Source organism: Myodes glareolus, chromosome 21 (genome assembly GCF_982192425.1).
Source record: "Myodes glareolus chromosome 21, mMyoGla1.1, whole genome shotgun sequence".
Taxonomy (NCBI): Eukaryota; Metazoa; Chordata; class Mammalia; order Rodentia; family Cricetidae; genus Myodes; species Myodes glareolus.
In genome coordinates, this window is record NC_142046.1 from 24,331,473 (window position 1) to 24,344,112 (window position 12,640).

Genomic DNA, 12,640 nt, shown 5'->3' on the forward strand with positions numbered 1-12,640 from the left:
AGAAAGTTATAAAAAGAAATAAATGATTTTAAAAAAATAAAACAAAGTTATTAAAGAGATGGAGTACAGACAGTCATACATTAAAGGAGTAAAGACAATAAAATGAATATTAAAGATAATATAGTGAAAATAAATAAGCCATGTAAAGATACAGATATTATTGTGTTTTCTTCAAATTTTTTGACTGTGAATAGGCGAAGTACAGAGAGACATTTCATTGTATGAGCTGCTAAACTAAACCAACATATATGTTTTAAAGGTATCTTGATTTCAAAATATGAATCTAAAAATATGATGCTTTGGAAAAAAGTTTCTACTTTTGGTTCCACAGAGGATAAGAATCTGTGGAATTCGTCCAGATTAATGTAATTTGATGGACCAAGATCCCCTGAAACATTGCTATTAACACCCCCAAAAATTATTTTTCCCAGCAGGAAGCAGTATAAAGAGAACTACATCCATATTTCCAAATATTGTCACTAAATGTTTGTCTACATTTAAAGGAGAATTTTGGTTTATTGATACAAATTTTAATGGATCTTGGTTTACTAATACAAATTTTAGGCCACTTTTATCATATGTATATTTCTGCTCTTTATTAAGGTACTGCATTTGTGCAGCTCATTTAAAAATGTTATAAAATTTAAGAAATATATATTAACAGATAATCATCTATAATAACCAAGCTTTAGTCATGTTAGTTAGATTTTCTAGATGTGCAGAGATGTAGTTCAGATGGATAGGCAGTCTTCAAATCTTTCAAAGACCATAGAATATGGCATTTAAAATGTTTAAGAAATTTTTAGGCCTTTTCAGGTCAGTGAGACACATCTGCTCCTGACAGCACCAATTACTTCAAGTAGATGATGGGCATCAAAGAGGCTCCTCATGTTGTTTGTTAGCCATTTGGTCAAGAAACTGCTCTTGCCTGGACTTTCTGATGGTATGGTGTGTGAACTGGACATGGAGGACCCACAGAAAGATGACTGTTAAACTTTCCTAAAGGTAAGACCATCCTTTGGGGTTCCTGCTTTCTGAAAGAGTCTGCCAGACACTCTGCAAGGCACAGAAAAGAGTGACTGATAAACTGTCAATATAGGTGGAACTGTCTTTGAAATTTCCAGCTTCATGGAAATGTTTGCCATGTACAATGGGTCTGTAGACTGAAGATAATATGAATATACCAACAATACAGAAGAACTTTGGGTGACTGTCCAGGCAGTGGGATGTCTCTGTCAGTTCTAGAGTTTTAGAAGTTGTTTACAATATACCTCCTGCTTACTTATGTAATATATCTTTCTGGAGTCTTTCATGGAGGTGAAGAATTTATAGTTATAGTTCTTCTTAGTTAAGAGAAAAGATAAAGTAGATATAATGTAGCTATAATTCTTGCTTGATACCTGTTTTGTTATATCTAATTTTACTATGTTAAAGTTAAAACCTTTTTTTTTTATTATTTAAACAGAAAAGAGGAGGTGGTCTGGGATTCCACTTTGTATGCCGTAATTACCATTGATTAATAAAAAACTGCTTTGAGCCTATGGCAGGGCAGAACAGAACTATGTGGGGAAAGCTAGGCTGTATGCTGGGAGAAAGAAGGTGGAGTGGGGGATGCCATGGAGCCAAGCCAGAGACAGACATGCTGGTAACTTTCCAGTAGGCCGGTAGGCCACGAGCCTTGTAGTAAAATATAAAATACTGGAAATGGGTTAATATTAGATGTAAGAGCTAGCTAGCAATACACTTAAGTGATTGGCCGAGCAATGATTTAAATAATATGGTTTCTGTGTGATTATTTCAGGAGTCTGGGAAGCTAGGAAATGAACAAGTGGCCTCCTTACTACACAGGATGGTACTTCTGGATTGTTACTTCACAGAAGAAACTGCCAGACATTCTGCGCAACACAGAAGAAAGCAATTGTTGAACTTTTCTAGTACAAGTTAGAACAGATCTTCAAATTTACTGCCTTACTTTAAAGTCTCCCAGATAATATGGGCCTACAGGCTAAAGATGGATGTCCCAGTGTTTAAAAACGAACTTTGGGTGACTCTCCAGGTAGCGAGATGTCTGTGTCAATTCTTGAACTCTGAAAGTTACTTATATTGTACTTCCTGTTTACTTATGCAATATTATATTTGTCTGGGTTCCTTGTTGGAGTTCAAGACACATACTTATAGTTATAGCTTTCCTTAGCTATAGTAAAAGAAAAATTATATACAAAACTTTACATTCACAAAGATAAGATAGATGATAGTGTATTATCTCTAATTTTGCCTTATACAAATAGTCTAAGTATTACAACTCTAATTCTTGCTTGATAAATCACTAGTTATAAGTAATTTTACTATTTTAAAGTTTAAAACTTCCTTTTTATTTAGATAGAAAAAGGGAGATGATATGGGATGTCCTTGTATATATGTTGCTTTTATTGGTTAATAAAAAAGGCTGTTTTGACCAATGGCTTAGCAAAGTAAAGCCAGGTGGGAAACACAAAAAGATAAAGAGAGAGAGTAGGTGGAGTCAAAGAGATACCGTGTAGCTGCTGAAGAACAAAGGTGCCAAAAACTTACCTGTAAGTCACATCCCCATGACAATGCACAGATTAATAAAAATGAATTAATATATGTTGTAAGAGCAAGCTAGAAAAACACCTGAACTATCATCCAAACAGTGTTGTAATTAATATAGTTTCTTTGTAACTGTTCAGGTATGGAGGACTAGGAAATAGAAGTACATACTCTATTTATGTATAGGTGTGGTATATCTGTGTAATTCAGAACCTGCATGGAAAAGATTGAGTATCTGACTGGATAAGATTTGAGGGAAAGAATAACAGGAAACAAATCTTTGAAAACAGAAGGATGGAATGGGGCAAACACTGCATTTTTTGCCCAGATATGAATCCTTTGAGGAAGATCAAAAGCTTGAGAATAAATATGCTGGAAGATTGTTAACTGAAAGCAGTGTGACAAGTAAGATGCTGCTGAATTATGCAGATTGGGTAGGATAAGTATGACTCTAACAGAGCAAAGTACGACGGACAAGAGTGAGAGAATTCTGAGGGGGAAATGAAGTGAAACCAGTGATACAGGAAGAGATAAAAAAATATTAGGGCGAGTCACCTCTGAACATATTAACTTAACTTACACAACCCCAGTTGTACTTGAGATTCTCTACAGTGTGTTTACTATGGGGAGATTAAAAATAGCTTGAATATTGACAGTGAAATTATGCTTGCTTAATTTATAGCTTCTCAAAGTATGTCTAACTTTTGAGGAAAAAGAAACTAAAAGAAATTCTGAATAAGGACACCAGAGATAAACATTTTAGAATCTTTAAGAAGACGAGTATCCAACTGTAGACAGCATATGTGAATGATATAGACATCCAAAATCTGCATGATAGAGAATGAACATTCCAATATTATTATCCATTAGAAACTAACAACTTAAAAATGGGACAGAACACTGACGAAATGGAGTTTGAGTTACAATCATCCAGAACTAACATTCATATTTCTGTATTTATTTATTATTTATTTATTTTTTGAGGCAGGGTTTCTTTGTAGCTTTGGAGCCTGTCCTGGAACTAGCTCTTGTAGACCAGGCTAACCTCAAACTCTGAGATCCACCTGCTTTTGCCTCCCAAGTGCTAGGATTAAAGGTGTGCACCACCACTGCCCAGCAATAATTCTGTATTTAAACAGAGGGCTTTACTAATCAATAAGTAAATAATACTCAGAAGCTGATTTCTGCAATTATAATCAACTTTAGAAAAGAACAGGTAAAATAATCTGCCAAGAATTTTCAATTTCTCATACAAAACTTAAATATATCATGCACTCTTCTGACAATAGCAGATAGAAGAAGTAACTGGCATGTGAAGAGTTAAAGAATTGGGCTGTACTAAACATCAGTAGCAGGAAAACACAACTGATTATAGCTACATCAAAAAATAAAACAAAACAAAAAACCAAAACAACCAAAAATAACCCTCTAAGGTCTTATTTATACTCCCAATGCATTGTTTTATTTATGCAGAAAGAGAACAGTTTGAATACTTAAGTGGAAATAGAACACAGAAAGTTCCAGTGTAGCCATTACTTATTGACATATAGGTGGGAGGCTAGTGAGATAAGGCATTTTCACCAGAAATGATAGTTGACCTTTAAGAAACTCAGTTTCTGGGTGGTTGATTATACCACACACTCCCACACAGTGCAGTTCCTTGACCTCACCAGAACAAAAGAGTGGTGAAATTTGAAAATACTTAATTTTCCCAGCACAGCTGAGACCACAGTCCTCTAGCTGGAGGGAAATCAACAAAGCATCAGGATCATTACAGAATGTGTTTGGTAACTGGAGCTAGCATGACAGTGTTAACACCAAGCATGATCCACACCTCTCTATTAGGAACTTTGAAAACTGGCTACTCACAAAGCATTTCTCCAATTTTCTTCCTAAGAGTGTGAATATATCAGGGTGTCCACTATACAACCTAAATCAATGTCCTTTCAGAGTTTCTTCCTTCTTCATTTTTAATGTAACTTCAAAGTCTTCCATATTTTATTCAAAAATGATATAATATAGGAACTTCAAAGTGAGCCTCAAAATTAATAGACAAGTAATCTATTAATTGTCTGAATTAATAGACAATTAATCCTAAAAAGAGCTGAAGTATACCCCTGCTGTAACACCCATGGCTGCTCAGATAAACACCACTCATTGGTATACATCATTCATCTTTCCATCTTTAATTTCTTAGGGTTTATATACTCAGTTTTAAAAATATGTCTGTTAGAGGGAACCTTCATCCGGCGATGGATGGCGATGCAGACGGAGACCCACATTGGAGCACCGGACTGAGCCCCCCAAGGTCCAAAGGAGGAGCAGAAGGAGGAAGAACATGAAAAAGGAAATCAAGACCGCAAGGGGAGCGATCACCCACTGATACAAGGGGACTGATCTAATGAGAGTTCACCAAGGCCAGTTAGACTGGTACTGAACAAGCACGTGATCCAACCAGATTCTCTGAATGTGGCTGTCCCGGAGTCTTTCTGAAAAGCCATTGACAATGACTCTGGGACTTGTTTCCTCTGCATATACTGGATTTTTGTGGATCCAGTCTGTTTGGATACTCACCTTCCTGGACCTGGAGGGAGCAGGGAGGAACTTGAACTACCCACAGAGCAGGAAACCCTGACTGCTCTTAGGGATGGAGAGGGAAGAGGAGAGGGAGTGGGGGGAGTGGGAAGGTGTTGGGAGGAGGGGCGAAAATGGAAACTTTCATATTTTAAGAAAAAAATATGTCTGTTAAAAAATGAAAAAAATATGATTGACTTAGGCAGCATTTATGCAAAGTATTTAAACTGAGTTCAACCCACAATCCACAGTGGAAACCAAGGAGCTAGAGGTCTGGGGATGGAGAGGGCAAATGGGGATAAAGACGTGATACTGAGGTGAGCAGTGAATTCTAACAGAGGCGTGCACAGTAAGTAAGAAAACCTGCTGGGAAGAAATTCTAAATTTATCTCCTATTCCAAAATGCTCGCTGTGATCCAAAAGTGCTTTGGAGCATGCTGTTTTTTTCTGTGACATAAAATTTGGTAAGGATAGTGATTTCCTTTAATAGAATTGTTCCAGTAATGACTAACACCTTAAGTTTGGAAGAGTTTTATCTCCTGGGTACCCAGGAGGAAACTTCTTCTTCTTTACTTTCTCATGTTCCTGTTTAGTTCTAACCTCATCTTTTAAAAAAAAATGCTACTTTCTGAAATAATCATTGCTCTTTCTAAATTCATACTTCAAAAGTATAAGCTACGTGAAGAAATATTTTTACCTTCACTTCTATGTAAGTCCTTAGTTTCTAAATTAGTACTATGCTTTGTTTATAAAAGTTGATATAGGCATTAGTATTATTCTTACTATTAATAATATTTAATGTAAATATCATTTCATATGAAAAGAACAAAGTAATTTTTAATGTATCCTGTATTTTTAAAAATTAGTGTTCTACCAATGTGAACTAATGAAAGTTATCAAAAATAAATAAAATAATAAATGAATTCTGGGCTGGAAATTAAACCTATAGAGGAAACACATTCTCAAAATCTTATCTATAAAACAAGAGTTATCAGACAATATATTTAGATCTGAGAGTAACTTCTTAGTTCTTGATCCATTAAACACATGTTGAATGTACAGTGTTCTGTTGAAGGCAGGATGGTAGAAAGCCTTCTGTAAAGAGGACTGATTTTACAAACATTCAAAAGTCACAAATATCAAGGCAGATTAATTGATGGAGAAAGTAATACTGCTTAGTTCCAAAATTCATATAAATTCATCCCCACTGTTCACAGAATAATACATTTGACTGTTTATAAAATAAGAGCGAATACCCACCTAATAGGCTGTCATCATTGCAGGTCCCATTAATCATATATTTTCCTTCTGGGCAGACACAAGTGGCCCCAGAAGGATTCAGCAAGCAGAGAAAATCACATGACAAATTCAAACAAGGATTGGGTACTGATCGAAACAAAATGAAGAAAAACAGAGATGTGTGAGAGAAAAGTTGAACTAAGTTTCGAAAGCATAAAATTCAGTAAGCTGAAATGATAAATTACCAATATGAAAAAGAAATCAAAGCAATTTTTACTGAGGCTATTGCATTTTAATGCTGACACTCTACTTTATAAGTAAGGAAAAATCGTTACAGAATACCTTCCTTGATAAGAAATTTGCCCATTCTACAAAGGATATGACTGTACATCAATACATTTATCATTAGTTCAGGGTTACTTTTCCATAAAGTTAGTTAACTTTTAGATTGAAAGTAACCCAACTTCCTTTCTGATTCAGTACATGTACAGTTATCTACATTGGTTATTTTATCCTCTGGGCCATTATGAATGGTTATCTGGTGATCGCCTTTTCCAGAATATTCAAGACTCAGATTTAGGTGGCTAGTTTAAACAAGAAATTTTCAACTGAGCACTTTGCTAAATTGCTATTTTAAATTTCCAATGGACATCAAAGCATGCAAAAAAAAAAGTAACACAACTTTAGAATTGGGATATCCAAACCTTGTTTTGTAACTCATTGTACAGTTTTGAAAGAAACAACTTATCACTTGTGTTTCAAAGAATCGAATTCACATGTCTTTTTAAGTTCAAAGCATATTTAAAAAATATGACTGGAAACATATTAAAATGATTTCCTACTTACCATATGAAAGACTGAGCAGTAAACTTAACTAAATGATTATATAGTGAGTATCTTATGTGGTCAGAGAGGATTCATGCTCTTTCCTAGATTCTAGCCAGATTACAGAAACTTTCTGGTAAAATCCACTGCTCCATCCTACCATGTTTACGATAGGAATGCATTAACTTTAGATTACAGATCGAGCAGCATTTAGTTGAAATTATGAATTAGGCAGAACTATAAGGTGGGGTGACATGTCCAAGTATTAAACATAAACTCAGTATATGTATTTTTTAGTAAATGCAGCAGCATCTAAAGAGGTATTTCAGTAATTTATTTCCTGCTAGAACATGTTCCTAGTGATTTCTATAAACATAGTTTTTTTTCCACATGATTGCAAAACTCACATTGATATGTACTTTGTCTTGCCTTGAAAATTGACTGTAAATTCAGGAACTGTGGTGCACGCCTTTAACTTCAGCTCTTGGGAGGCAAAGGCAGGCAAGTCTCTGAGTTCGAGGACAGCGTGGTTTACAAAGGGAGTTCCAGAACAGCCAGGGCGACACAAAGAAACACTGTCTTTAAAAAAGTGACTATAAACAAATATAAAAGATTTAATAAACACAACATATGTGTACTTATATTTGAATTTCCAATATACTTGGATGAGCTTGCAACATAATTTTAATATATCATCCTTAATAACTTCTTTAGAGAATCCATCCTAGGTTGGAAATTTATGTTTATGGTAAGTCGTAAACAACATATCAGAGAAGATACAACTCGTGGGAAGAGATCTCTATGAACATTTTTGTGGTTGCAGTGGTAATGGTATATTGATCAATGTTTCTTAACATCACTGACAAATGGCAACTGATGAATTTTCGTAACTCCAAGGTAGACAAACCTCAAAGCTGCTTTAATTGTTTTTAAATAGAAATTTAATTCCACAAAAATTAATTCTAAAAAATGCAGAAAAGTGTTTATATTTCTTCTGGCAATAAAGGACACTTTAAATGTTTGCTGAACTGAAATGTCTGGGGACATCAAAAGCAGACTTAGATAACCTACTGGCGATATTAACATAGTTACCAAAGTTACAAAGATATTAATTTAAGATATCTCAGGAAAAATTTGATAAATTTTACTTACAATTTAGTTGTTTAGAGCGATGTGATATCAAAACACTCTTTGTTCTGTCAACATCCAAAGCTAGGACTTCTACTGAGCCACGACCAAATTTTTGAACTCTAAATACACCATTTTTAGGTCCTGCTCCATAGATATAATCTTCAAAGACATCAATTCTGTGAGGATGCAGCAAACCTGGAATGTTCAGAAGAAAGGAACTAATGCCAGTGTGAGTTCCATCTAAGTGCCTCACACAATCATGTCTCAATGACGCAGATATATTTTGCAATTAATATTTGCTAACGCAGGCTGTATATAAATTCAAATGTTAAAAATACCTACATTTATCCAAAATCCAATAACTAGGCTTTTTGTCAACTTCAAACTTAAAAATAGTTTTAGTGGTTGCTGTAAGGTGATAAACATGCCACCTAGAACCTATTGAACAAACATCTCCATCACCCCCTTGCCGCTTCTTCAAAGATTATCTGGGGTTATTTTATGCGGGCTGAATAATTGCCTGTGGTATGATGCAGACAAGAAGAAAAACAAGTCTCATCTGTAACATGAAGCTGGCTGTTCAGAAAATCCTCATTTATTAACTTATTAGTTGAAGTCTATCATCCGAATTAGTGGATTTTCATGTAATTACAAGATGATTTGAAATAATAGAAATGGCTATTGTGGCATATGCATGTAATGTCAGCACTCTGGAGGCTCAAACATAAAGAAGAGTTTAAGGCCACCATGAGCTACAGAATGATACACTGTCAAACAACAACAGCAAAGATTACTGTCTTTTATTTTAGAAAAGAGATATAGAGGGTTTGGAAGGATAAAGCAGCAGTTAAGAGCATTTGTTGCTCCTGCAAAGGACCTGTGTTCCATTCCCAACATACCTAGTGACTCACAAACACCTGTAATTTTACTTACAGGAGATCTGACTTCCCTCATATGACCTCTATTGGTATCGGACATGGATATAATACACATTATACCTATAGGCAAAAAAATATCCATGTACATAAAATAAAAATAAATAAGTCTTAGTAAATAATAAATATTTTTCCAAGTTCTGCCTTTCTTTTCAACACTATACCAGGTTAAGATAAAAGTATGGAAGATTTGGTAAATTCCTAAGAATGGAAACTGAGCAAACAAACCAAGGAAGCAAAGACAACAGCAATAAAACATTATTTAAACAAAGATACCATGGGCTTTTCATTCAAGTATTTTTCAACTTCCTAATTTTATTAAAAAAAAACTGTGAAATGAAGTTATATTTAATGGACAGAGAAATAAAATCCTTAACGTTTTAAGTTTGCATTGTACTTGTGGTAAATTATGTAAAGAGAAAGAGAGGGGGGAAAAAAGAAGAGAAGATAGAACAAAATTACTTGTTAGCGAGGTAAAGAGAGTGTTAGGCAATCAATAAGAACCAGAAAATGGGAAAATAAATGGGAGATGGGTAGAGAAACAGAGAGAAAAATGGACACAGCTGTGGAACACAGAAGGTCCTGCACTGTTAGTGGGAGAGGTATTGGTTGCTACCCCTCTTTCCACTTGGCCTAATAACTATGCTCATGACAAAAGACTCATGTTTTCTGCTGCCTGTCCATCATCACAATTTTGAAAAAGTTAATGTTGACTGGCATTATTCATAAACAAGTTATAGAATGAACTAATTCCTGAGCATTGACAGCCAGCACCTATACTTGTCCATAGCTCTCTGACATGGCCTCTTCAGTATACCATTGGGATGGGACATTTTAATTAATAGAAACACTGCAATTTGAAAGAATAAGAGAAAATCCAGATTGCAGAATGTCTATACTTCTTTGTCTGTGTAATGAACTAATATTGCCAGTAAAAAAGTACTCTGCAAACCTTGCTTGCTGCTGACAGAGACCACTGGACTGGAACCGTCATAGAGCACACTGCCAATGATGGAGAGCTCAAAGTCAGCCCAGTAGATGCGTTCACCGAAGTGATCAACCGTCAGACCTGAAAACCAATACGCAGGTACAAGTCATACAAAGAAATTAAGGTTACTTACAGTTCAGTTTTTATTTTAATGTTTAATTATCATTGGTATTTTTCTTTAAGAATCACAAAAATCATCCATTGCATATCACAGTAATGTAGGAACTAGGCAAAAATGAATTCTTTACCTCTACCCTTGAAAACATGCATTCAGATCAGATAGCATTCATTTAATAACAGATTAGAACAATCTTAACCCGACATGTAAGATCACCTTAATCATCCTTTTCATACTTACTGCGTTCTTAATTATAGCTAGCTTATTATAGTTTTACATCAAATTTTAGGTTTTATCTTGAGTCATGAAAGTTCTCTGTGCAATATTATGATTTAATCTTAGTGTAACCATCTTTCTTTCAAATTCCTTTATGAAGCTCTAGAGCCCAGAATCTAAATATTCAAGAATATTAGATAAAACAAAGCCTTTAAAAATGGGCCTAAACTGCTGGGAGGATGGCTCAATGGTAAAGAGGACGGACGGAGCCTCCAGAGGACCCAGATTCAATTCTTAGTACCACGATGGTAGCTAACAACTGTCTCTAACTCTAAAATCTGATACCTTCACATAGACATAGATGCAGGCAAAATACCAATACAAATAAATTTTAAAAAGAGAACATATCTGAGTGTGGAGACATTCATAGGCATGTTTCAACTCAAAGCAACTAAAGACTAATAATAAGAATAAGAGACAATGAGCATTGAAGACCCTAGAGCTGTAGTGTCCCTTGGTATTTTTCATCTTATAGGTTTCTTCTAAGACTGCTAATCCTTATTTTCATAGTCATTCTATGCTAGTAACCAACAAAGCACTAAAGCAATAATTCATTATAAGGCTATTTCCATCTCTCTGTTGTCCATTTTATAAATATGATTGCGATTATGACAGTGTCTTCTCTCAAAAAAGGGTATACTCTATGTTAAAATGTCAAGTTACTCAAGGATAGAAAAGTAATAGCATCTATGACACATAACTTCTTGAATAAATCTTCATTATTGCAGATATTTAATTTGTGTGGTATTAAATACTGAGTATTTACACAGAATGCATTATTCACCTTGAAAGGACATTGCAACTAAAATGTAGTTAACAGATTAATACCACGGAGTTCTGGTACACCTCTAGGTAAAGGTCCACTAAATTATATGCATTTTTTTGGGTTAGAGTGGAAAAGAAAATCAGTTGAATGAAAAGCAATTTGTGAGTAACTTTTCAATTTGTTATGTCGTTATAGTTGAGATAAAATTTAACTAAGTCTAGAAATGTATTCATCTTTAAGTAAAATAAGATGAACTCTGCCCAGTGAGACTCTGAGAAATGGTGTAATGAAAGTTAAAGTGTAGACTGTGCTTTGTAGCTTGCTGCTTGAGCTGTCTCTGCTTCTGTGTAATTCTGAGCCAAACGAACTCTAAAGTGATCCAGTTTCCTGCTGTTGATATTAGGGCCAAGCCTTTGTGAAGAAAAGAAAAACACTTGCCTTGATCCTTTGTGAATTTAGTAGAATGAGCAGTTAAATGAAACAAAACTTCTCCCCATTTAATTAGTTTTCTATTTCTAGAACGCATTTGTTTATTATGGAAAAGAGTAAGCCATAGTTTATTATGTTTATTACAAATTTATTATGAGTACACTTGACCATAACAACCTTTGTCAAGTAGTGAACCATTGACTGGGGCTATACAAAATTAGAAACTATAGAATAAAAAACAAAGGTTTTAGATAAGTGGAATTTAAATTACAAAAAGAAATCCATATATCAAAGATTGTGCTTTTTCTTAAGCCCTTTAGTTTAAAAAGTCCTTTAAATATAAACGATATTAAAAGAATGCTCACTTTTCTTATAGTAGCAGTGAAAGTCAAGTTTATATGAAATAACAAGTGCCTGTCTCCCTCTAAAATATCTCCTCTTTGTTTTTAATAAACTGTTAATAACAACAACAAAAAGTAAAGGCATAGTAGAAAACTTTTCTATATAAACTGAAAATAACAAATATACTGTGTGAAATTAGTAGGAGTAAGGAAACTTTAAAATAAAATGCTGCATTTTGAAACTAACCTTTCCTTTTCTTAATTTCAAACACTGTTACATCATTTTTTCCTAGTTTTTCGTATCTTCAATCCTTCTTATTTCATTCTCTTAACCCTTTCTCCTTCTCATATACATGGTTTCTTTATCCTTGTTGATTTATATATAATATATGATATATACATATATGTTTAACACATGTTAGTACATAAATATATAGATACAATGTGCTG

The 12,640-nt window shown here is 34.3% G+C and overlaps 1 protein-coding gene across 2 annotated transcripts in view; it reads right to left on the bottom strand.

Moving 5' to 3' along the window:
- The window catches only part of Lrp1b (LDL receptor related protein 1B), a 1,858,137-nt gene that overhangs the window by 73,691 nt on the left and 1,771,806 nt on the right, over positions 1-12,640 (bottom strand). For both annotated transcript variants that reach the window (XM_087899923.1, XM_087899922.1), the window contains exons 80-82: positions 10,225-10,341; positions 8,359-8,532; positions 6,403-6,528 (exon numbers count right to left, since the gene is read on the bottom strand). In XM_087899923.1, the coding sequence (XP_087756049.1) occupies positions 6,403-6,528; positions 8,359-8,532; positions 10,225-10,341 (417 nt within the window). The remainder of the gene's footprint in view (positions 1-6,402; positions 6,529-8,358; positions 8,533-10,224; positions 10,342-12,640) is intronic.